The 27587-nt window shown below is 45.8% G+C and overlaps 1 protein-coding gene across 6 annotated transcripts in view; it reads right to left on the bottom strand.

Moving 5' to 3' along the window:
• LOC126175901 (actin-binding LIM protein 2) overlaps positions 1 to 27587 on the bottom strand; it is a 328131-nt gene that overhangs the window by 221956 nt on the left and 78588 nt on the right. For 3 of the 6 annotated variants that reach the window (XM_049922959.1, XM_049922961.1, XM_049922963.1), the window contains exon 1: positions 9551 to 9818. The exons of 1 other annotated variant lie outside the window; for it this stretch is intronic. In XM_049922959.1, the coding sequence (XP_049778916.1) occupies positions 9551 to 9803 (253 nt within the window). In that variant the 5' untranslated portion in view covers positions 9804 to 9818. Of the gene's footprint in view, positions 1 to 9550; positions 9848 to 16965; positions 17084 to 27587 lie in introns of those variants that run through there. 2 more of the 6 variants (XM_049922960.1, XM_049922964.1) reach the window with 2 other exon arrangements.

Here is a 27587-nt window from a genome sequence, read left to right as displayed (position 1 = left end):
GTGAAGAGTTTGACAGAGCACTGAAAGACCTAAGCCGAAACAAGGCCCCGGGAGTAGACAACATTTCATTCGAACTACTGACGGCCTTGGGAGAGCCAGTCCTGACAAAACTCTACCATCTGGTGAGCAAGACGCGTGAGACGGGTGAAATGCCCTCAGACTTCAAGAAGAATATAATAATTCCAATCCCAAAGAAAGCAGGTGTTGACAGATGTGAAAATTACCGAACTGTCAGTTTAATAAGTCACAGCTGCAAAATACTAACGCGAATTCTTTACAGACGAATGGAATAACTGGTAGAAGCTAACCTCGGGGAAGATCAGTTTTGACTCCGTGGAAATGTTGGGACACGTGAGGCAAAACTGACCCTACGACTTATCTTAGAAAATAGATTAAGGAAAGGCAAACCTACGTTTCTAGCATTTGGAAACTTAGAGAAAGCTTTTGACAATGTTGACTGGAATACGCTCTTTCATATTCTGAAGGTGGCAGGGGTACAATATAGGGAGCGAAAGGCTATTTACAATTTGTACAGAAAGCAGATGGCAGTTATGAGTCGAGGGGTATGAAAGGGAAGCAGTGGTTGGGAAGGGAGTGAGACAGGGTTGTAGCCTATCCCCGATGTTATTCAATCTGTACATTGAGCAAGCAATAAAGGAAACAAAAGACAAGTTTGGAGTAGGCATTAAAATCCATGGAGAACAAATAAAAACGTTGAGGTTCGCCGATGACATTGGAATTCTGTCAGAGACAACAAAGGACTTGGAAGAGCAGTTGAACGGAATGGACAGTGTCTTGAAAGGAGGGTATAAGATGAACATCAACAAAAGCAAAACGAGGATAATGGAATGTAGTCGAATTAAGACGGGTGATGCTGAGGTAATTAGATTAGGAAATGAGACACTCACAGTAGTAAAGGAGTTTTGCTATTTGGGGAGCAAAATAACTGATGATGGACGAAGTAGAGAGGATATAAAATGTAGACTGACAATGGCAAGGAAAGCGTTTCTGAAGAAGAGAAGTTTTTTAACATCGAGTATAGATTTAAATGTCAGGAAGTCGTTTCTGAAAGTATTTGCGTGGAGTGTAGCCATGTATGGAAGTGAAACGTGGACGATAAATAGTTTAGACAAGAAGAGAATAGAAGCTTTCGAAATGTGGTGCTACAGAAGAATGCTGAAGATTAGATGGGTAGATCACATAACTAATGAGGAAGTATTGAATAGGATTGGGGAGAAGAGAAGTTTGTGGCACAACTTGACTAGAAGAAAGGATCGGTTGGTAGGACATGTCCTGAGGCATCAAGGGATCACCAATTTAGTATTGGGGGGGGGGGGGGCAGCGTGGAGGGTAAAAATCGTAGGGGGAGACCAAGAGATGAATACACTAAGCAGATTCAGAAGGATATAGGTTGCAGTAGGTACTGGGAGATGAAGAAGCTTGCACAGGATAGAGTAGCATGGAGAGCTGCATCAAACCCGTCTCAGGACTGAAGACCACAACAACAACAGGACGTAGACTGTCGGTATTAATGACCAAATAATGCGGTGGAAAAAGCCGTGCTCAGTATTTACATAATTATTGCATGCCTCCCACGCGACTTTGTCACAACCTAACGGTGCATAGTCTATTAATTTTGTATACTTGAAATGTGTGAAGTCTGGCTCTGGGACTACGTACGTAACTGGCAGGCTACGAATAAGATGGGCTGGGGTTCTACCTCCAGTTGCCCGAGGATACCTTTAGTTGCATATTTTTCCTCTGGCAATAATTCGCATATGTGGAAAACGCCCAGTTTCCCCGTGGTTCGGGTCCGTTCGGAGTCCACGTAAACTGTTAGTCCTCCTGTAACTGACTGTAAGGCAATTCAAAGGTTAAAAGAAAGGCAAGAGCATAGTACACTCCGTAGGAACCTGCCTAGCAAATAAGTGTGATGTTTACCCAGCTTTCAGGTTGTGGACACTGTTCTATAGTGTGGAGCCACTCTCACGCTGCAATCACAGGTGATAAACGTCGTGTCATGGAATCCAACAAGGCTTAGATATGTTCCAAAGAATGCCATTCTGTTTGCAAAATAAAGGATAATTAGTAAGCAGTTTTAAAAAGGATGTCGCTAATTTTGTAGTCCTATATGGTACTTTCGTGGGCACACGGTTTCCGTGTTTCATGAAAAAACAGTAGACCTGAGGTCGAATGTCCGGCACCGAAAGAGACAAATGAATATGTATGCAATTAGATAAAAATAATCTTTCTCCAGGTTAATTCACTTGTCTGTAAAGGAACTTTGGCAACGGGAACACTGTGTACTTGGAATTACGAAGTGTCGGATCAGCCACGTTACTCAGCGGATTTGGACCCGTCGACTTCAGCCTGGTCTCATACTTAAAGAAATGACTAGAAAATATTTTGACACCAGGGAAGCATTAATGACAGCAATAGGTGAATTTTTCACCCTTTCCATAATCGCAGTTCATTAGTCATGAGAGTTACTGGTGTTCAACAACCTTTTGAAGACGATCTCATTAGCGACAGAAGAGCAGAAACTCCGCTAGGGGAAGTAAAGAGACTTTATCTGTTAAGAAAAATGACAGGAAACAAGTGGGTGGACGCACATGCCTTAACAATGTGTCGCCCCTCTCGGTGAAAGGGAGGGGGCCAGTGGGGGGCACCGTCTCACCATCATCTCCTCTGTCTACTTTAAAGCCATATTATTTCCCAACGAGAAATGTACAGCGGGACAGTTGATCGTGCCGAGGCATATACATACACAACATCGACCCAAGTGAATATCGATCGCATTGCTATACACAGTAACAGGATACTGGAAACTAAAAAACTGATTTGTGTTGTGTGTTCCAGCTGACAGAGGAAACTATCACCGCAATCCGAGCTATAGTCGATTGGGTCAACAACTCATTTTGGTACGTCTTGGTATTTTCATTTTTGCATACTCTCCTACTGTTAGCCAGTAAGGGGCCAAATATTTCTACAAGGAGGTAGTCTTTGTCAAAACTAAATAGAAGTTCTTATAATATTTCCGGCAACCAACACCTGCTGAAATACAGGCCAAGCTTATCTCTCATTCTCATCCGTCTGTTACACACAAGTCTTGTGTTTCAGAATTCCTATTACAGGCTCCCCGGGGTTTATAAGGGAAGTTTGAATATCAGGTGAAATCCCTCGTTTCACGGTACGCACACACACAATGAGGCGCCGTCATCTAGGTCTGTTGTACAGGGCAAATGAGATAAACCGGCTCTGTGGCGAACGTCACAGAACGTGATACTAAAATAGGTCTTACGAGTTGCAGCGAACCGCCTTCGTTGGGGAGCGAGTTACTATTTCGGACTAGCTTAATACTTCGTTTGTGCGCATTGCAATACACTGAAGCTCTCCCTGACACATTAACGACTTCTATGGGCCTCTTTCACGGATTATTGATTTCCCTGGGCCCCGGAAGTAGCCGAGCGTTCGCGATTATGTCTGGCGAGGCCAACTAGTGTGACCTCCCAAGTTCGTAGCGGGGTCCGTATTTCTAGAGGGGTTCCTCTGTTGTAATTCAGTAGGACTCTAGCAACAGCTGCGAGAAATAGGTACGTTGTACGTTGACTGGAGGGTTGACTGTGGAGCTCCATGTAATCGCCGCGCTCTCGACCTTGAAAGAGGACGTTCTTCGTCACGCAGAAGAGAACCCGAGCCGAGTTCTCGAAACTTTGTCCTTGCCATTGGCTTCTGCACGACACAAATCAGAGCTCATTTCCTCCGCTGGGTGCGGATATCGAAGCGGAAGATCTGAAAGCGACCCTATCTTCAAATTTACTTTACATCCAAACGGTAGATTTCAGGACAAGTGTTCGTTAATCAAAACTTGATCTACTTAGTCCACCCTAAAACCTAGAAACCTGTAACAAGAATTGTGAAACGCCTGCTTCTACGTAAAATTGGTAGGAATGAGAGAAGAGACTGGGCCACATCTGAATAGGTACTGGTTTCTGTATAGATCACTACAAAACTTTTCTTCTAGTTTTGACCAATAGTACATCCTGTAGGAATATGAGACATTTTCTTATGATCGTAACTACACTGGAGAGCCAAAGAAACTGGTACACCTGTCTAATACCGTGTAGGACCCCCCGCAGGCACGCAGAAGTACCGCAACACGGCACAGCATGGACTCGACTAATGTCTGAAGTAGTGCTGGAGGCAACTGACACTATGAATCCTGCAGGGCTGTCCATAAATCCGTAAGAGTACGAGCGGGTGGAGATTTCTTCTGAACAGCTCATTGAGCGGCATCCCAGATATGCACACTAATTTTCGTGTCTGGGAAATTTGGTCCAACGCAAGTGTTTAAACTCAGAAGAGTTTTCCAGGAGCCACTCTGTAGCAATTCGGGACATGTGGGGTGTCGCAGTGTCCTGCTGGAATTGTCCAAGTCCGTCGGAATGCACTGTGGACATGAATGGATGCAGGTGATCAGACAGGATGCTTACGAACCTGTCACCTATCACAGTCGTATCTAGACGTATCAAGGGTCCCACATCACTCTAACTGCACACGCCCCACACCATTACAGAGCCTCCGCCACCTTGAACCGTCCCCTGCTGACTTGTAGGGTCCATGGATTCATGAGGTTGTCTCCATATCCGTACACGTCCATCCGGTCGATACAATTTGAAACGAGACTCGTACGACCAGGCAATGTGTTTCCAGTCATCAAAAGCCCAATGTCGGTGCTGACGGGCCCAAGCGAGGCGTTACGCTTTGTGTCGTGCAGTCATCAAGGGTACACGAGTGGGCTTCGGCTGCGAAAGGCGATATCGATGATGTTTCGTTGAATAGTTCATACGCAGGCACTTGTCGACGACCCAGCAATGAAATCTGCAGTAATTTGCGGAAGGGTTACACTTGTCACGTTGAAAGATTCTCTTCAGTCGTCGTTGCTCCCATTCTTGCTGGATCATTTTCCGCCGCAGCGATGTTGGAGATTTGATGTTTCACCGGATTCCTGATATTCACGGTACACTCCTGAAATGGCTGTACAGGAAAATCCTCACTTGACCGCTACGGGGACTGATGACCTCAGATGTTAAGTCCCATAGTGCTTAGAGGCAATTTCACTGCTACCTCAGAGATGCTGTGTCCCATCGCTGGTGCGGCGACTACAGCACCACGTCCAAAGTCACTTAAATCTTGATAACCTGCCACTGTAGCAGCAGTAACAGATCTAACAATTGCGCCAGACACTTGTTGTCATACGAGTGTATAGGCGTTTCCGACCTCAGCGCCTTCTTCTGCCTGTTTACATTGTATTTGAAAACGCATGCCTATACCAGTTTCTTTGGCCCTTCAGTGTACATCACACTTCATAATCACGGTACGGTCCAAACTGGCCGGAAAACAATTGATATGATGTCACCGCAAGTATCTGCCAATATTACCTGTCCTGGAGCCACTGCCACACAGTGGTAGATTTTCTATTGTTTCCTCCGAGAAAATAGGTGCCTAAGAAACACAGCTTAAGAGAGGCGTCGGCAACCCGGCTGCCCGAGCAGTGGCGCAGATATCTTATCTCGCACTTGGGTGTCGGCTGACCGTAACACAGTTTGCAAGCAAGCAGGAGGCAGGCAGACTCTACACGCTTGACTTGTCGACGGCGCCGTCCTTCCAGAACACAGTTTACGGGCGCAGGCAGCTCTCTCCGCCTGACAAGAACGGAGCACGGGCGACCGCAGACCTCAGAACAATGTTTAGCGCAGCTCCAGCTAGCGCCGCGGCGCGCTTTCCCTCCGGCTACGGACGCCGGCCACATCCTGTTGCCAACTCTGCGCGCGGAATTCCGATAAAGAAGCGGCGATAACACACAAACCGACTGGGCAGGTGGCATCGCAAACTCGGCGCACGTTCGGGCGCGGCGGAAGGCGGCCACGGCCCGTGACACGGTGCTCGCCTGTCGCACGGCTGCCCCACATGCACGAGCCACGCTAGCACTTGACTAGATTACACCTTCCGTGCGGTTCTCTCCATTCAGGATTATCAACGACTAAACCCATGCGCGTCGCCCACTCACAAATGAGAGCAGCTCTTTTTATAGAAACTGACGCTTGCCGATTTCAGTAGCACGCAGAAACATCAAGAAAACAACCGTGTACTACACCTGACTTTTATGGAAACCGATCAAGTTTTCGAAAGAGTGGTGAGGATCAAACTACACAAAAACAAATTCGAACATTACAGCACTCCAATGAGTTCTTTGAAGCAAAGTTCCTTCAAAACCCCTACCCTTTAGCTTTTGTCACGGCGTAAGTTCCCGCAAGCAACGGCGGCTTCTGCAGTTTTTTTTACCTACAGTAACAAATGCTACAGGGTACCTATCACAGATATTTTCGTTTCACTGCACAGTCATTTTTATCAAAATTGATCAATGTTATCACTGGTCGTGAAGCTAAGTAAAGAGGAGGAACTTTTAAATTAGCAACGTAAGGCTTCGATAACTGCCTTTCAACAAAGGTCTCCGATTTACGTGAATCATCATGGTAGAATTTGATAACTGAATTGTTTATACGATTGTTGACAGCGAAAACATATGAATTACCTCATAATCTATCTCCTTGACAGTATATTTGACATTTCGAGTTTCTTGAAGCAAGTTCAGTACCTTTCGTATTCACGAACCTACAGGCTTTTTATAACGTTTACGGCTAAAATACACATACTTCGTGTGGAGTTCCACCCGTGAAATTTCATATAAGGTATACGTCTACCAATTACGTCACGCTGATCTACTGACAGGAAGAGCGGCAGATCAGACCAAGAGAAATATCGGCCGGTTGAGTTTGTAGCCCGCCCCTAATGAGAGTCCGCCCCCTCTCCCTCACCAAAAAGTTAGGGAACTCAGTGAACGCTCGGAAAAATCCTGGAAGTCGGCTGTACTTGGTTACGTCATGGGTCTTAGACGATCCCTCACAAGTCACAAATGAACTAAACGTGTGTAGCCGTTCTAATGACAGATCTAACACCGAAGTATACCATCTCTCATGGCACACTTTATGAAGGTATGTAGGATGACTCCCACGTGAAAATCCTAGCCTATTAAATAATTCTTAGGCTCCATCTTTCGAGTTATCATCTAGGATGATAATCAGTGACGTAATCAGTAAAGTATCCAGCCGTCGTATAAGGAGTAGGAGGCTTCAGGATTTTTCAGAATGCTCACTAAATCTCCTGGCAGTTTTTTTATATCTGAAGGGATGGCGACGAGCAATTATATGGTATAATTACATCAATAAAAATACTAAAATAATAATAATAATTATTATTATTATTATAATTATAATTATAATAATCCCCTCAAGTAGTTGCATTTCATGACGATGATCGTCTGAAATAATGTTATTCCTGCGCTTCTGAGATTCTTTCAGCTACTTTTCACCGGCTGCTCAGTTTCCTCAGCAACTGCTGCAGTCCTTTTTTCTTGGGCGACGACCGAGGTAAATCTTCCTGTTTGGTTTGTTACTCCTTTGGTTCAAACGGGTTGGGTGCACTTAGTCGTGTTCCTCAGCCGCGACATCTTCCAGCGTTTTTTAACCTGCCGGTTGGCACTACAGCCCGCCCAGCTCTCAGCTTTAATGGAGCACTCAAGGCACACCGCCACGTTAAGGCGGCACCCAATGAAGGGATAATACGCGCAGATCCCAATAAAGTGGCTTTTTCTGTCAACTACAAAAAATCACTTTACTGGGATCTGTATGCTTTAAGGGGGCTCATTTTGATATTAGTGACACTCTGCGTTCAGGAAGACCATCGGGGTTTGATGATGATGGTTTAAACGCGTTAATCCACAATAAGAACTGGCACATGTGATGAACTGTGATCACGCCACTATCATCCGATATTTGTATGTAATGGGGAAAGTTCAAACAGTGGGTGTATGGGTACCGCAGACCCTAAGCCAAAATCACAAAATATCAGCGGCTGGCCATATGTGCATCTCTCCACTCCCGTCATCAATTGGCTTGTGGACAACACCGACCATTCCTCTCCTATATCGTTAATGGTGACGAGAAATGATGTCTTTATGCTAACATACGGAAGAGAGAGGAATGGCTGAGCCCAAACGAAAACGTCAATTCCCAGTGGAAGGACCTGTGGGAATCCACGAAAGATAATGTTATGCATCTGGTGGAACGACGACGGTATGGTGTGCTTCAAATTGCTTCCCCTAGGTGTAACCATCACTGCTGACATTTGCCGTCAACAACTGAGACGTCTTCCAGGTGCAATCCAACAACAACCACGATGAAGACTGCGTGAAGTGATTCTACTCCAGTATAACGCTTGCCCGCATCCTGTTATATTGACAAGAAAGACTATACAGGAGTTGGAACTTATTCCGCAGTCACCTTATTCAACAATTTTTCTCCCACAGATTTCACCTTTTCCGCTGTATCGAACAAGCTTCAAGAAACTTACTTTCTGGATGAAAATGCGCTCCACATGGCTTGACGAGTTCTTCGCCTCGAAACCACGTGATTTCTACAGTCGCGGAACCAAAAAGATAGCACAGCGCTGGCAGAGTGTTGTAAATGGACACTATAGTATTGGTATTATCTGTTGTGTGTACCTGTTGTGTTTATTAAGCTTATGGAAATCGCAACAAACTAATAGCAATTATTATTATTACGGTGTATTGATAATTTTTACTTATGGACCGTCTGACAGCAACTGAATAAAACATAATTTTAGTAGCATACGCGTTTCGCCTTTATTTTCTGCAAGGCATCATCAGTGGCCTGGAATATGTACATATGTTAGCTATTTAATTTACATTTTTGTCACCGTGCCTATAGGTTATAAACAGTTCTGGTGGTTGGTATTTCCTATTAAGGAGTAATGTTTTGAACTGTACTTACAGGTTGCGTGGACAATTTCTTACATATTACGCTCTTGTTGCCTTTTTTGTGTTGTTCTTCTTCTTATGAATGCAAAAGGAACGTAATATGTAAGAAACGTAATATGTAAGAAATTATCCACGCAACCTGTAAGTACAGTTCAAAAAATTACTACTTAATAGGAAATATCAACCACCAGAACTGTTTATAACCTATAGGCACGGTGACAAAAATGAAAAATTAAATAGCCAACATATGTACACATTCCAGGCCACTGATGATGCCTTGCAGAAAATAAAGGCGAAACGCGTATGGCACTAAAATTGTGTTTTATTCAGTTGCTGTCAGACGGTCCATAAGTAAAAAATTATCAGTACACCGTAATATTATACGCAACTGAGGAAGACAGGACTACAAAAGTTGAAGATTATTATTATTATTATTACTACTAACAAGACAAGTTTGATGTTAGGAGCCGATATGTTACAGCTCAAGAACTCGAATGATCCTGACACCGAAGAGTCGAATAGCTGATAGACTTTCCCGTTATAAGGTAAGCTTGCGTCCCCGGGCACGCCCGTGAATGGGACGGGAGGACCGACGAGGCGTATACATAAATATGAGAAGCGAGACGGGGCCGGGGCCGGTCCGGGTCTTACCGCGCTTGACGACCTTCTTGTCGGCGTCGGCGTCCGCCTCCGAGAAGGAGGCGGCCTTGGCGAGGGATGCCTTCTTGCTCTTCTTGGCGGCGGCGGGCTGCAGCGTGGCCGCCTTGGCGTCTGCGGTGGCGGCGGGCAGCGGCGAGGCGGCGCCGGGGGGCAGCGTCGCCGCCTTCCTGCCGTTGCGCTCGCTCAGCAGCAGCTTGGCCGACGCCGAGGGCCCGCCGTCCGGGGCGGCAGGTGTCACCGTCATGGCTGCGCGAGACGCCGAACCGCGGTCAGCCGGGCCGGGCTGGGCTGCGCTGCGCTGAGCTGGGCTGACCAGAGGTGACTGGACGCTGGGCGAGGGGCGAGGGGAAGCGGCCTACGTCGCGCGGCGGTCTATCTCGCACTGGCGAGCCGCGCCCGAAAGCGGGCGCAGCGCCGCGGCCGCACCGCGATAAGGCGCCAGATAACGCCTTCTTACGAGGAGCTCGCAGGGGCCCGTTAAAGGGTACGTAGTACCCGAGAAAGCAAACTTCAGTGCTACTTCTACAGACATTCTCGGCAAGGCACTACACCGTGTACGGCGGAGGGTACACCGTACTAATATTATTAATTTTCTATTCCTATTCGCGTGTTCAGGAAGGGGAAAATGCCTGTCTGTGTCCTTATTTCTCTTATTCTCATGACCCCAAGCGAGATATACGATGCTGGGAGCTTAAGCTCTACAGTCTTCTTCGAATACACACTTAGAGGACAAAAGTCATGGGACAGCGATATGCACATATACAGATGCTGGTAGTATCGCGTATACATGGTATAAAAGGGCGGTGGATTGGTTAAGCTGTCATCTCTACTCAGATGATTCGTGTGATAAGGTTTCCGGCGTGATTATGGCCTAACGACGGAAATTAAGACTTTCGACGCGGAATGGTAGCTAGCGCTAGATGCATGGGGATTCCATTTGAGAAATCGTAGGGAATTCAATATTCCGAAATACACAATGTCAAGAGTGTAACGAGAATACAAAAATTTCAGCCTTCACCTCTGACAACGCCGAGGCGAACAGCCTTCACTTAACGACCTAGAACAGCAGTGTTTGCGTAGTTGGCAGTGCTATTCGATAAACAGCACTGCGTGAAATAACCGCAGAAATCGATGTGGGACTACGACAAACGTGACCGTTTGGACAGTGCGCCGAAACTGCGTTAATGGCCTGTGGCAGCAGACGACAGACAGCCTTTTGCTAACAGCACGGCATCACCTGCAGCGCCTCTCCTGGGCTCGTGACCATATCGGCTGCACCCTAGACGACTGCCAGCCTTTGTGGCCAACCGGTTCTAGGCGCTTCAGTCCGGAACCGTGGGACTGCTACGGTCGCAGGTTCGAATCCTGCCTCGGGCATGGACGTGTGTGATGTCTTTAGGTTAGTGTGGTTTAATTAGTTCTAAGTTCTAGGGGACTGATGACCTGAGATGTTAAGTCCCATAGTGCTCAGAACCATTTGAACCGACTGGAAAACCGTGGTCTGGTAAGATGAGTCATTTCAGTTAGTTGGGCTGTGTCTACATGGAATGGAATAGGTTCTCTGGTCTAACTGAACCAATCATTGACTGGAAACAGTTATGTTAGCTACTTGGAGAACAACTGCAGCCATTCATGGACGTCATGTTCTCACACAACTATGGAGTGTTTCTGGATCACAATACACTGTCTCAAAGGGCCACATTTGTTCGTGATAGGTTCGAAGAACATTTTGGACAACTGTGTGAATGATTTGGCCACCCAGATCACCCGCCTTTAATCCCATCGAACATTTGTGGGACATAATAGAGAGGTCAGTTCGTGAACAAAATCCTGTACCGGCAACACTTCCGCAATTATGGACGGCTATACAGGCAGCATGTCTGTTTCTGCAGGGGCTTCCAAAGACTTGAGTCCATCCCACACAGAGTTGCTGCACTAAGCTGGGCAAAATGAGTTCCGACTCGATAATAGGAGGTATCCCAAGACTTGTCACCTCAGTACTGGTCACCTAAATTTACCCAACAGGTTTCCTCTTTCTCCCAAGAAATTTTATTTCAGGTACCCGAAGATCTTTGGTACACATCCGTATGGGCTACACCGATATTAGCAACGCGTGTCTCAATTCTTTCGACATTTGCAATCATGCCTACTTGGTAGGGACACTCTAGAATTGACCTCACTTGCGTCTTACATCCACCAACGGCCTTGCCGCCGTGGTAACACCGGTTCCCGTCAGATCACCGAAGTTAAGCGCTGTCCGGCTGGGCTAGCACTTGGATGGGTGACCTCCGGTCTGCGGAGTGCTGTTGGCAAGCGGGGTGCACTTAGCCCTTGTGAGGCTAACTAAGGAGCTGCTTGCTTGATAAGTAGCTGCTCCGGTTTCGCACACTGACATACGGCAGGGAGAGTAGTGTGCTGATCACATGCCTCTCCATATCCGCATCCGGTGATGCCTGTGGGTTGAGGATGACACGGCGGCCGGTCGGTACCGGTAGGTCTTCCAAGGCCTGTTCGGGCGGAGTTTAGTTCAGTTTTTAGAGTCTTACGTCCTGTTTCGTTTAAAGATGCACGGCTCTTTCCCAGAACCCTTCAAACGAATCCAAGTCTTCTATTCGCCCTCTCTGACATTGGTTTTACGTGATCGTCCCATTTCATGTAGCTTTTCAGTATTGCCCCTATATACTTAGACCACAAGACGTGCGCAAGATGTTCACCGTTAATAGTGCGAACAAAGAGAGCTGCAATTTATTCCACACAATTCAAATTTTATCCACGTCTTTCTACACTTAAGGTGCGATATCGTTCAAGCAGTAGATGAAGGTGAACATGTAGATTCCGCCTTTCCGGATGTCAGAAAGGTGTTCTATACTGTGCAACATTCGAATAATAAACAAGGTACGATAGTATTAATTTGTTTCTCTGATATGCGATTGGCTCGATGAATTTATGACTAAAAGAATCCAGTATGTTACAATGGACGGGTAACGTCAGAATGTAACGTTAGCAATATCAGTCGTCCCCAGGGAAGCGTAACAGAACCTCTAATGGTCTCAATATCTGCCATGTAAGGTCAGCAGCAGACCAAGATTGTTCATCATCGATGGTTTTAATCTGTGTGTTTCTACAGTGTGTGTATCTTCACAATACAATGTTCTTCAGACGCTCATGCATGTCTGAACGAACAGACAGTGCCACTGAAAATCTATACTGACGTCAGCTGTTCGCGATACATGAGTGTGGCGTGCCTGGATTTGAGCGCTGATTTCCCGCTTATAGCGAGCGGTCACTTTGACCACTTGGGCCACGCGAGTACGCTTCCAGGACAGATTCAAACTTCCATATGTAGCAGCTCTCCCTAAGACCCGATTACGGCATTCGTGGGGAGCATCTGCAGCACGTCACGCCGTCTAAATATTTCGAGGTAAAATGAGAAAAGCTACGAAATAAGACGAACACGGGATCCCGTAGTATGGAAGGCGAATGGAAGTGCTGGGAAAGGACAACACGTCTGTAAAAGAAATAGCATACAAGACGCGCGTGTCACCAGTTCCAGGAGTATTATCTTTGAAGTCCGTAAGTAGGCATCACTTCAGATACAGAATGAAATCAAAGATGCGCTGCTGAGATGGTAGCGGGTAGGTATGTCCCATACGAAAGTGTAACAGACATGGTTGGGGGAACTTAATTGAGAATCTTTGGAGGAAAGACGACGCTGCAATCGCGAAAAGCTTGTTGGATACATTCAGATAACAAATTTTCCAGGAAAACTGTGCTAAGTTTGCTGCCACCATCGCATATCTCGTGTACGGATTATGAGAATAAGATACCGCAGATTACGACAGGTTCAGAAGCATACAGCCATTACATCAACGGAATAGGACAATAAGACTACTGGTAGGAAATAAACTTCGACACGTACTGCACATTAGCTTGCGAAGCATGTACGTAAATGATGAAGTAGAAAGAGACAGAGAGCTACAGCGTACCATACATGTGAAGCCATCGCACACAGTCATTTTGCCATTATGAAACTCAGTGCCATTCGTGTGAATCCAGGTCTAAATAAACCACTGGCCAGCTGAGTTCAGATACTCCGCTTTCTTGGTAAAATCGGCAGCAGTAGGACCTCTAGGCAACAGCGTCTCGTCCTTCAGAGGTAACAGACTTACTGTGCCACCTTTGAAGACCGAATCTCGTGGGTGGTACACTGGTGCGATTCTCAATAGAAAAGGGAAAACATTTACAAAATATCTCCATTTTGCAGACCAGTTTCGGTGCATTATAGCTCCGTTTTCATTCCACACAATTAATTTGCGGTTGCACAAGTCGTGAACCTGAAGTCTCATTTGCCGCGTTTTCAAGGCCGTATGTACGTATTCCTCTTAATGAAAGTCGGTGGACAGTGCTAAGGTCTGACGTACGAGTAGTACTTTTGCAACACAAACGAATTGTTTGCGTTAAAACTGCAACTCTCATGCACTTACAGGGCATTACACCAATTAGTGGAATCATCAACTCAAAGGTGGTCACCTCTCTCATCTTCCTCTTACTTATCGAAAAGGTCTTCCAGTTAGATATGGAATCACCAGAGTTAAGCGAACAATCTAAAATTTTCGCTGCGGCTGGTCCCGGCGGAGGTTCGAGTCCTCCCTCGGGCATGGATGTGTGTGTTTGTCCTTAGGATAGTTTAGGGTAAGTAGTGTGTAAGCTTAGGGAGTGATGTCCTTAGTAGTTAAGTCCCAAAAGATTTCACACACTTTTTTTAAGTTTTCGCGTAAACAAAGCATTTTAAAGAATGAGACTAACTTTGTGCGCAACAGAATCCGTAGTGCCGAACTGGAGAGGACTTGGGGACGTTGGCAAGGTTGTGTGTGGGTCTTTACATCTGTTATAGAACGCTTACTCACCGCCGCACGTAAGCACAACACTCAAGGCTGAAGGAGCAGTAAACGATCATGTTTCATACTGGTCGACAATGCCGACAGAGGTCCCGGGCGCAGGTAGAACTAACGTCATCTCGTGACTAGGCACTAATACCTGCAAAGACCTGTCCAACGTTCGCTATAATTACGTAGAACCGGCGTGCGAGGGGGCGGCAAAAAACATCTTCAAACTTTGCAAATGGGCGCGGCAGCTTTACATTAACGTTAGTGAATTTAAAGACTGCGAGGAGGACGAGGAGAGAGTGACAATGTCAAAGGAGAATACCAAGTGCCACGCTTGCGAGTCTTTAGCTTAAAAGCTCGAGATGACGTGCCAATTATGGAGGAGGGGCAGGATACTGACGGGAATGGGTTTCAAGTGTGTGTACGGGGGAGAAATGCGTTAAACAGTAATATCTGCGATACCATTAACAGCAGTTTGCGGCTACTGTGGTACAAAAGAAAAATAATGGCAAAGAAGATTACAGTTTCATGGGAATGTGAGCACTGGATTTCTGGTGGCCAGTTATTTATTTAGATGATGCTTGGATTCGTGTAATTAACTGATAAAAACGCAGAAACGTGAAAAATTGAAAGGAATTTTCACAAATATCAGTCCATCAACATTTCAGTGTTGCTAGTCTTTTAGATAAACAAAAAAAAGAAAAACAATAAATCCAATTTCTATGCATGTGTCAATGTGACAGGACAGTAGAAATAATATGGACTTTTTATTTTGCTGGCAAAATAAAGACCACGACATTAAAAGGTAAAGGGCCAGTGCGAAGGAAAATAGTTATTGAAGATCATATCAAGTAGCAAGCACGATCATTTAAATATGTGATATGTTGTACCATACACGAAATTCGGAACAAAAGATTCAGCGAGAGACGCACACGTTTTGTAAACGCACTGCCTTTACAGTTCTTATTTCTGGAAGTGAAAGAGTACAAAACTGAGATGTCGAGACTGATACTAGGAAATTAAAACGATTAAGAGACACATTTGAGTATACCGTTATGTACAAATGAAGGGGAGAAACTTGAGGAAACTTTCCTGGCGTCTTCTCACACTGTTGAGAGGTGAAGGCTAGGTTAAAGCGGGACAGCCCCGACCAGGATTCGATCCCGCGACTTCTGTGTTTCTAGGCACGTTCTTTAACACTGACCACAGCACCGACTGAGATGCAGTGTAGCTGTGTATTCCGAAAATTGAATGGACTTGTAAGAGTAGAGAATATTCTCCGCAAAATCGGCAAGGAAGGGACTATGTAGCCACCAAAGACTAGAATGTGGGAAAGGATGATCGGATACGTGTTACGATCTCAGGGAATAACTTTCACGTAGGTAAGGCGCCGAAGAGTGCAAACAATGTGAGCCAGGGCAGAAATTGGAATATATTCCATAAATAATTGATGACGTTGCGTGTATGTGAATTAGATGAAGAGGTTGGCACAGGAGAGGAAATTCTGCCGAGTCGCGCCAACCAAACAGGAGGTTTGTAACAGCAGTCATGAAGCGTGTCTCCAAAGGGCTAAGAGATATAGGAGTACGGCGAAAGTAGCCACTGGAATGGGCTTTGTTGTAGCCCAGTTGACGGAGACACTTGGCGGCGATGTGTACCCAGTCGTAGGAATATCGGACAGTACGCTGTTACTATCTCAGTCTCTTTCTAGGGCGTAAACACTGCGGTGTCTACACACTCGCCAGTGTTTTCGACACATCATCTATAAAAGAGCCTGCTGAATTATCGTATACCATAGACGTTTTAAAATTCAGTAATGTGATGCGAACGACAGAAAGATTCCATTGTCCGACTGGCAGACAATGTGCTGAGAGCGGGATTGGGAAACAGCCGGCGCCGACCTGGCGGACGTGGGAAGCGGCCTGACGTGGGCGACTGTTCTCAGGGGGCGGCTTGCGGAAGCGGGCAGCTCCGGTCCGGCCGGTCTGCTTTCCCTCCGCAAGCCGTCCACTTTCACTGGCGGCGGAAGCCCACCCCCATGACAGGTCGTTCCTGCCACGTCACAAACCGAGTACAGGCGCGGCCGGGCCAAGCAGCGGTGGAAATAATGGTTGGAGCGTCCTCGCAAATCACCATCAGCCGACTGACAATTCGTAAAAAGCCGCAGTGCGTCCTTGCCGCGTGAGCAGGGGCCCAGCGAAGGGCGCACCCAACCGAACTGCACGAACCATAGCGCGGCACCGTGGAGTGGCGTTGCGTAACGGTGAGGCAACGGCTAAAGATAGCCCCGGCGGCCAGACGGTGAAGCACCTTCCTTCGGCTCGTCAGACACGCCGAGAAATGGCACTGTGTGTTTCGGCCTGACAGCTCCCCCGGGGAGCGGCGCGACGCGAACTTGGGCGCGGCGCCCGCTACGCTGGGCTGGGCTTCCGGTCAGGCGAGGCCTAAAACAGTGGCGAGACGGGCCAACCGTTCCGCGTCACCTCTGGTCGGGCGGCTAATTCGTGTAGCGAAACCCACCTGCTGTGGTGCGGTGCGATGCGACGTGGTGTGCGCGGCGGGCGGGGCACAACCGACGCGACGCGGCACGACTCGACTGATCGACTCGACACTCCGAGAGGTCTCGGGCGACTGACGGCTAGCGGCAGCCCTACAGATGCCGCCGCGTAGCCGGCTGGCTGGCTCTCCCCTCCCTTCCAATCCGGGGGGCAGGCCGACCCAACGACAAGGCACGGAGGACGCGTCGCGCACCGGACACGCTACACCTGCGGGCGTTCACTCGCACTCGCCAGCTGCGTCTACACTACGCTATCCGTCTGACGACGGAACCGAGGCTCAACACGAGCTACTGCAGAGACATAGGAGTAAATAGGCGGAAACACCTATACTAACCCTGTCCACAGGTGCCATCTAAGCCAGTTCCCGACTGCAGCTGGAACGGGAATTTGCTCGGCCTCAAGATGACAACCTTGTGTTGCCCACTCCTCCCAACTGGGTGGTGGTCGGGAAAAACTACGCTGTTTTAGAGGCGAGAAAATCCTCCATGACTGCCGGTGTTTTCCCAGTCATCATGGCTGCAAGAAAGCAGCCCTTTACAGAAATGCTATAAGCAGGAGGGGGGAAAGGCCATGTGACCTCTGGCGTACAGGTTTCGTTTTCCTGATTGTATTTCGGAAATGAGAGGGCAGGGTAGTGTGCGTGGGGTTGGGGACCGGTTCCAAGGGGTGGCGGGGCGGGGAGGAGGAGGAGCGAGAGGACGAGAGTAGGGCTGGTAGTGATGCGTCGTGATCACCTGAGTTATTTACTGGAGTGTGGAAATGCGAGAGATTCGGAAAACGCGTCTCCCATGCACGATGGTGGATTTCGGGTTGAACTTGCAGCTGCCATACAGAGGAGTGTTTCGCGTGCAAGTATTTCAGGAGGCAGACCCGTTCCATCAGATCGCAAAACCTGTAACTAGATCGCCAGTGACGAGGTTTTATTGAAACATCAGTTGCATCTGTTTCCGTGTAAAGTGTGTCAATTGTGAGACTTTTTCATCTACATCTACATGGCTACTCTGCAAATCACATTTAAGTGCCTGGCAGAGGGTTCATCGAACCACCTTAACAATAATTAAGTTATTTCACTCTAGAACAGCGCATGGAAAAACTAACACCAACATCTTTCCGTGCGAGCTCTCATTTCTCCTATTTTATTATGATGATCGTTTCTCCCTATGTAGGTCGGCGTCAACAAAATTTTTCGCATTAGGAGAAGGGTTGTGATTGAAATTTCGTGAGAAGATCCCGCCGCAACGAGAAACGCCTTTGTTTTAATGATGTCCACCCCAAATCATGTACATGACGCTCTCCCCTATTTCTCGCTAACACAGAACGTTCTGCCTTTCTTTGAGCTTTAACGATGTACTCCATTAATCCCATCTGCCGGCCGGTGTGGCCGTGCGGTTAAAGGCGCTTCAGTCTGGAACTGCGTGACCGCTACGGTCGCAGGTTCGAATCCTGCCTCGGGCATGGATGTGTGTGGTGTCCTTAGGTTAGTTAGGTTTAATTAGTTCTAAGTTCTAGGCGACTGATGACCTCAGAAGTTAAGTCGCATGGTGCTCTGAACCATTTGAATCCCATCTGGTAAGGACCCCAACCGCACAGCAGAACTCCAAAAGAGGACGGCCAAGTGTAGTGTAGGCAGTCTCTTTTGTATATTTGTTGCATTTTCTAAGTGTTCTGCCAATAAAACGCAATTTTTAGCTCGCCTTCCCCAAAACGTTTTCTATGTATTTGTTTTCAATTTCAGTTCTTCGTAATTGCAATTCCTACGTATTTAGTTAAATTTAACGGCCTTTAGTTTTGATTGATTTAGGGCGCAACCGAAGTTTAAAGGTTTCATTTTAGTATTCATGTCGAGGACCTCACACTTCTCATTATTTACAGTCAATTGCCAATTTTCGCACCATGCGTATATATTTCGTGAATCGTTTTGAAATTGGTTTTGATCTTCTGATAAGTTTACTAAACGGTAAACGTTTTACTCGATAACCTTGCGTCAGTTACTGCACACTGTGACTTTTCTGACAGGAAATCACGAATCCAGTCGTATAATTCAGACTATATTCCCTAAGCACGCAATTTGATTACAAGACGCTTCTCAGATATTGTATCCAAAGTCTTTCCTTTACTCACGCACCTCTGCCTTTTTTTGGGGAGGTGGTGGTGGTGGTGGTGGTCGGGGATGTTTGACTATCGTCTGGAGTTGTTAGGAGTCAACTGGCAGCGGTGTATGAGCTGTTGACGGTGTACATACTGTAGTCCGGTGGTCGGATTTTGGTATCTTTGTGTGAACTGTTGCGATTCCTGCAGGGCTTTCATTATTGATAACATATTACTGAGAGTTTGACGCTGTCTCGCGACTTAAAGTGAGGCTGACGGCCCTTATTTCGATTGATTTGACAGTGTAGGCGAGTAGAGAATTAGTTCGGGTCCGCCTAACAAATGTTTCCAATTTCAGTCGGCAAAGCAGCGCACAGCCCGTCACCATGAGTGCATCAATGGTTGTCGTGGCAGCCAGAAGGATTTGGTCCGACGCTGCGGTAACTCCGACGTGCAGACGAAACGAGCATTTCACTCAAACACAGTAAACATTCACAACCTGTAAACTACCTCCTATGGTAATAGCAATCTTTCTGTTCAGGTTTGCGAAAAAATTGTCACCATGTTGCGAGATTTCTCCGGTCAAGGATTCTCTCTCAAAGAGTTCATTTCACTGCTGCCCGCGGTTTCTTCTTCTTCCCTTGTCGCCTCCCAGACTATAAAGAGTGAATTAAAATGACTTCTTTAAATGATTTTGTGATGTTGTTCCAACTGCTGCAAACTAACATACTCCCTTTATAACGAAAAAATATTTGCAGTTTGTATTACCACTATTATATGCACTCATATTTATAAAATAGGAGCAAAGATTTATATGGTAATTAACGATTATTCTACAAAATACTTGGAAAATGGTCTAAGGTCGAAATTGCACAATCGCACGTCGTCAAATAAATAAATTTTTAGCGGAAGGCATCACAAGATCATCGCAGCTGCGGACCCTATTGCAATGAAGATTATAAAATGGCTTCACTATTTTTTACGGGGATTGTTAATGAGAAGACTGATTACCATAGTTTTCTGACATGGCGCCAATAAGCCATATTGTCCATTATATCGTAAAGAGGTAATAATTTAGAAATAATTACTATTTATACAAGCGTTCGTTACGTGTCTGTTTTTAACTAATAATTCATGGAGTTAGCTGTTGTTGCGTCCCTTGTCTATGGAGTCATGTTCGAAAAATTTAGCTAAATCAGGTAAAGGTACAAGAAGGAAAGCAGACAGCGGGGCAATCAATACCAGAGACTGTAAAGTAACAAACAGTATGTACAGGCAGCGATCCAAAGAGGGTCATATAAAACTGCACACGGTGTGCAGAACTTACGGGCGAACGTAACTTTACCATCATGTGTCACTGCCAAGTAACACAGCTCGCTGAAACTTGGACCACACATAGAACTACTACGGTATAGTACAAAAGGTAACTGAAATAAATACAGAATGAGACGAAGAGAAATGACACTTTTCTTCAAAGACAGTAACCACACAAATCACCGCGACTCATGATAGTTCCCTGGATATCACTAAAGCCGCCAAATGGTTCTTAACAGGGTGTGTAATCAACACGGACGGTAGCGCGGGCTCTGCAACGTGCTTCCATCCTGGCCAGAAGATTGATAAGTAGTTCTTGTGGCAGGTCCTTCCATTCCCCCGGCAGTGCAGTTGACAGCTGTTGGATGATCATTGGTGCACATGGACACGCTCCAATACGTCTTCCCAATGTATCCCACACGCATAATTCTCGCATTTGTCAGCTCTTGCACTCTCCAGAATTGTGTGGATGATGATTTCCCGAAAGTCTGATAGTGTATCACCAGTCTCGTACATTCTACACACCAACGTCAATATTCGCTTAGTTGTTTCCCCCAACGATTTTAGAAATTCCCATGGAATGTTATCGATCCCTCTTGCCTTATCTGCTCGTAAGTCCAGCAAAGCTCTTAAATTCTAATACTGGGTCCCCTACCCCTTCCCTGTCGACTCCTAGTTCTTCTTCTATCCCATCATGAGACAAGTCCTTTCCTTCACAGAGGCCTTCAACGTACTCTTTCCACCTCTCCTCTCCTCTGCATTTAACAGTGGAATTCCCATTGGACTGTTACAGCACTTGCTCGTAATTTCACGGAATGTTGTTTTGACTTTTCTGCATGTTCGTCAGTCCTTCCGAAACATTTCTTTTTCGATTACTTCACATTTTTCATGTAGCCATTTTACATTAGCTTACCTGCACTCCCCATTTATTTCATTCCAAAGAACTTTTATTTCTGTATTCCTGAATTTCCCTGAGCATTTTTTTTACTTTCATCGATCAAATGAAGTATTTCTTTTGTTGCCCACGGTTTCTTCGAAGTTACCTTCCTCGTACATGTGTTTTTCTTTCCTGGTTTTGTCATTGCCCTCTTTAGATATGTCCATTACTCTTCAACCGAACCGTATACTGAACTATTCATTACTGGAGTATCTATAGCCTCGAAAACCTTCAAGCGCATCTCTTCATTGCTTAGTAGCTCCGTATCCCACTTCTTTGCACCTAGATTCTTCCATACTAGCCTCTTCAACTTGAGCCTATTCTTCATCATTAATAAATTGTGATCTGAATCTATATCTGCTCCTGGGAACGCCTTTCACTCCACTATCTGATTTTAGAATCTCTGTCTGACCCAGAGTTAAACCAGCTGGAATCTTCTCGTATCTCCCGACCTTTTCCAGGTATACATCCTCCTGTTGTAAGTGTTGAACAGAGTATTCATTATTACCAACTGAAATTTGTTGCAGAACCCAATTAGTCTTTCTCCTCTGCCATTCCTACTACCAAACCCTTTTCCTTCCGCAATTCTTTCTTCTATCCCTTCCCCTACAACTGCATTCTAGTCCAAGGATATTGGAGTATCATCTCCCTTTACTTACTGAATTACCAGTTCAATATCTTCATACACATTCTCTCTCTCTCTCTCTCTCTCTCTCTCTCTCTCTCTCTCTCTCTCTCTCTTGCTTGTGACGTTGGGAGGTATACTTGACCTATTGTTGTTGGCGGTGGTTTGCTGTTGATTCTGATGCGAACAACCTTATCAGTGAATTGTTCACAGTAATTCCCTATTCCTTATTAAATCTATTCCTGTTGATCCACTTCTGCTGCTGCTTCTATTACCATTTACTCATCTGGCAAGACATTCTTGTCTTATTTCCATTTCGCTTCACTGACTCCCACTATACCTAGAATAATCCTTTGAATTTCTCTTTCCAGATTTTCTCCTTTTCCTATTGCGTTCAAATTTCTGATATTTGAAGTTCCGACTCGCAGAACGTTATCCTGTCGTTGGTTAATCTATTTTTTTCTCGTGGTCACTTCCCCCTTGGCAGACCTCTTCTGGAGATCCGAATGGGGGACTAGTCCAGAATCTTTTGCCTTGTCATCACCATACCTCTTCAATTACAGGTCCCACGTCCTGTGGATACTAGTTACGTGTCTTCCTTGCAGTGGCTTCCATTACCTTCTGCATCCTCATGCTGTTGACCATTGTCGATTCTTCCGCCTTTTAGGGGCAGTTTCCCACGCCAAGTGCAAGGGTGTGTCCTGAAACTCCGTCCTCTCCTCTGTCCTCTCTGACAAGGCCGCTGGCAGAACGAGGGTGAGTTCTTATACCGGAAGTCTTCGGCCGCCACTGCTGATGGTTTTTATTCAAACTTTAAGCAGTGGCGATGTTCGAACCAGCGACCTAGGATGTTTTGATTAACAGTCAAAGACGCTACCACTAGACGATGTAAGGTGTACTGTGTCACAATAACGCTGACCAGTGAGCGCACCTTGTTCAAAGACGCCCGTGCAACATTGTCTCTGCATACCATAACTGGACCACCAAATCCACCATGTTGGGCTATGTTTCTTGGGGCATCTCTTGCCATGAGGGTACGTCTAGTATCACTACATAATCTGGTCACATATGAAAAATGCGCACGGCCCCAGTCGTCCTTGGTCCAGTCCTTATGCTCCTGGCACCATCGGAAATCTTTGAATACGGTGCACTCACCGGGTACCGTTGTTGTGACTCTGTACCCCTTCCGCATGGCGTTTCTTCAGGTGTGCATTCGCCCTGACTTTATTTTTATGGATGACAATGCGCGACTGCACTGAACTGCGCAGGTGGGGGAGCTCTTGGAACCACACGACATTCGTAAAATGGACTGGCCTCAGACATAAATCTCATCGAGCGTGTGTGGAATGCGTTGGGGTCAAGAGTAGCAGCACATCCACATACGGCAATCCCTGTCCAAAAGTTGTCATCAAACACGCTGATGGTGGAATGTCACTTAGCAATTACGCGTCGTCCTTAAGTTTCGTACACCAGGTTAGTTGTAGCAGAAAAACGTCCTGCGCTGAGATGCTTTTGAACAATCCCGAGGAAATGAAATTCACCCACGAATGACGTGGCTTACAGAAAACCGACCCCATCAGTTATTGTGTAAGGCAACGGCAGACTTAAAAGTGAGCGGCTTGTTTCCTCACGGGTTCGTTTGCTGAGGGCAACCGAGTTTCCGAGAAGTTTCCTGTTGAAATTCTGAGAACGCATTTTCCTAGAAGATTTGAGCTAATATATTACTTCCTTCCAAGTATATCTGACGAAATGGTTACGATGGTAACAACATAGAAAATCGAGCTCAAATAGAGACTTGCCGATTGTCACTCTTCTCGTGCACCATTCAGGAGGGGATAAGTGACATGTGTCCGAAGTAACCCGCTCCCCCTTTCCCCGAAACAACACTGTAAGGTGGCTTGCGGATGTAGAGACTGTTCCGAGGGACCGGTTCTGCGTAGAACGCTACTGATTATTGTCACATACACACTGTGCACGATACGCTGTCTAAAATAAGCACAGGTTCAATGAAATTCAAAGAGCTCGATCACGTCACGCACGAAATCTTACTAATCTTCAAGCTTTGGCCATCATTCAGACTCAGACTACCTGAATATCTGAAAGGTGTCCTGCACTGTACCACACCGTTGACGTATAACCAAGATACAGACACATCGTATCACCATGTGACACGAATAGCCACGAGCGCGGCCAAGTGACTACATATAAAATCAATTTAGCTGCAGTCACACACTGACGCACCTAAACATAGCTTTAATACATTTCGAATACATTTAGTCACGAGAGTTCCAGGCTTCGTATTTTTCCGCAAAACATTTTCATCGTAACACAGAGCCAATTTACGACAAGCAGAGCAGTGTATCTTAGCCAACGGAGGAGCTGCCTTCAACTCTGCGATACAGATAGCAGAATTTGCGGTACTAAATTATTCCAGTTAAGCTCGCAAGTCAGACAGGAGATAAGCAGAAATGTCAGGGCCACAAATATACTGTATTAAGAGAGTGATGTCAGAAAGTGGAGCTATCCAAAATGGACCAGATGCGCAAATCCGAATATGATGGTTTGGTTTTAATTATTCGATAGATCAGCTTCAATGTGGTACCGAAAGTTGGCAATAACGTTCGATCTTTCGCAATAACATCCGATAGTCGGCAACACACACCAAATCATAGCATCAATATAAGTGTTCAGTTCCTAGTGCTGTGAAGTGTGGAAAACAAGAACGCAAATGGCAATTACAAGAAGAAAAACAGCGCCAAAAATGGAACTAAAGCACAAAATGTAGAAAATTATCCACGGAGCATGTACGTAGAATTTAAAATATTACTACGCCATAGAAAACCCAACTACGAAAACTGTTTATTACCTATATAAGTACCAAAGCAGTTAATATAGGCATGCGTATCCAAATACAGACATAAGTAAACAGACAGAACACGGCGCTGCGTTCGGCAACGCCTATATAAGACAACTGTCTGCCGCAGTTGTTTGATCGGTTACTGCAGCTATAATGGCAAGTTATCAAGAATTAAGCTAGTTTGACGTGGTGTTACAGTCGGCGCACGAGCGATGTTACATAGCGATGTAGTGGGAATGTTACATAGCGAAGAAGTGGGGATTTCCCCGAAGGACCATTTCACGAGTGTACTGCGAATATCTGTAACCCAGTAAAACTTCAAATCTCAGACATCGCTGCGACCGGAAAAAGATCCTGCAAGTTCGAGACCAACGACGACCGAGAGAATCGTTCAACATGACAGAAGTGTAACTCTTTCGCAAACTGCTGCAGATTTCATTGCTGGGTCATCCAGATTTCAATGCTGGGCCATCAACAAACGTCAACGTGCGAGCCATTCAACGAAACATCATCGAAATGGGCGTTCGGAGCCAAAGGCCCACTCGTGTACCCTTGATCACTTGACGACACAAAGCTTTACGCGTCGCCTGGCCTTCAACACTGACATTGGTCTGTTGATGACTGGAAAATTGTATCTAACGGATATGGAGACAACCTCATGAATCCATGGACTCTGCATGTCAGGAGGGAACTTTTCAAGCTGGTGGAAGCTCTGTAATAGTGTGGGGCGTGTGCAGTTTGAGTGATATGGGACCCCTGCTACCTCTAGATACGACTCTGATAGGTGAGGCATACGTAAGCATCCTGTCTGATCACCTGCATCCATTTATGCCAATTGTGCATTTCCACGGACTTTAACAATTCCGGCAGGACAGTGAGACAATCCACAACTCAATAACAACTACTTAGTGACTCTAGCAACACTCTTTCTGAGTTTAAACACTTCCGCTGGACACCAAACTCCCCAGACCTGAACATTATTGAGCATGTCTGGGATGCCTTGCAACGTGCTGTTCAGAAGAGACCTCCACCCGTTCATACTCTACATATTTATGGAGAGTGCTGCACGATTCAAGGTGTCAATTCCCTCCAGCGCTACTTCAGATATTAGTCGAGTCCATGTCACATCGTGTTGCGGCTCTTCTGCGTGCTCACCCGGGCCCTACACTGTATTAGGCAGGTGTACCAGTTTCTTTAGCTCTTCAGTGTACACTGTCCCAAAATGTAAAAGAAATAGTAAAAATATGCACGTATTCCAGGCCACTGAAGATGCCTTGCAGAGAATAAAGACGAGACGCATATGGCACGAAAATTGTATTTCAATGAGTGTTTTTAGACGGTCAACAAGTAAAAATTAACAATATACCGTAATGTTAAACGCAACTGAGGTAGACAGGACTACAGAAGTTAAAGATGTCCAGTTCATATGAGTTTATTGCCTGCAAGTGTCTGCGAGTGCAATAAGCGGAAAATATGTGGTATTCTGTAAGGCTGTTGCGCGGTATGAAGACAGCTTGGTGAGAGACGTCTTGAGATATGCGAGACGAATGGTGTGTTTTGCCGCCGCCGTCAATAATAATCTTTTATCTCAGTGTCAGAGAAAATTAATGTTATGACGCATTATCAACTGTGCATACACGTTTATACACCAGGACAACGTCGAGTTTGGAAAAGTTTACGTTGAATATGATACAGCATAATAAGCAAGAGAATGTTATTTTTAATGAAAAGAATCAGGAATGCCTTCACACATTTTAAGCATTTTGTTTATGATTATACCACAATATTTTTCGTTAGTACTGGAGGACCGGGGGTGGGGGGAGGAGAGGGGAGGAACGAAATATGCAATTAACACTCTGTAGATCCGAAACGGAAAACAACTACAGAAAGACCAAAAAAAGGTAATGACGACTCTTACCACAAACACCGAGAAAGTGACGTATGATTCCGCAGTGCAGTTCATTTGCCTCTACAATTGGATACCTTGAAATTTATTAATAGATTTCTGGATAATTAACTACCATCCTCTGGAAGTTTCTCGCGAACGTTGTGACAATCAAGACTCGAAGCCCGCATGGGCTAGACTGCAGGAGCGGGCAAACGTTGCACGCGGCTCATGAGCGCACAGCGCTGCACGTGTGCTGCTCGCGTGCAATCGTCGAATGGGGCAGTGGCGACAGCCGGCAGGTTGCGGCAGTGTAGTACCAGGCTAAGCGGCGGACGTCGATGCGTAGCGACCACCACGTAGTGAACGTTGTATTTCAAGAACCGGAAAATGCAGAGTGAATCAAGGAAACGGAGATTTGCTATCTTTTAAAAAGTAATGGGAGAATGATTTTTTTCTTTTTGCAAAAACGTGAAAATTCGAAATGTTTAATATGTGGCAGTATTCTTGCTGGTCAGCGGAAGTTTAGTATTGAAGGCCATTATAACAAATTTCACAAGGACGAGTACAATTTATTGTCGGATTCTGAGCGGATGGGGAAATTGACTGAGCTTAAGAAGAGCGATCTGACGATACTAGATGAATCTGTCGTAGTTGCTGTGGTCACGAGGGATCTGCGACATCCTTTCGTCATGTCTCTCATCTAACTGATTTAACATTTTATGGAGCACTGTTTTCAATTTTTCAGGACGACAACAATAATAGCCCAGCGGTAGGTGCAAGTTATAAGATTACGCTTAATATAGCGAGAGCCGGAAAACCATTTGCTGAATTAGTAAGTGTCGGTTAAGAGGAAACATCAGTGATAAAAATTTAAG

The sequence above is a fragment of the Schistocerca cancellata genome, chromosome 3 (assembly GCF_023864275.1).
Source record: "Schistocerca cancellata isolate TAMUIC-IGC-003103 chromosome 3, iqSchCanc2.1, whole genome shotgun sequence".
In the NCBI taxonomy this organism is placed as follows: domain Eukaryota; kingdom Metazoa; phylum Arthropoda; class Insecta; order Orthoptera; family Acrididae; genus Schistocerca; species Schistocerca cancellata.
This window is presented reverse-complemented; position numbering and strand designations above follow the sequence as displayed.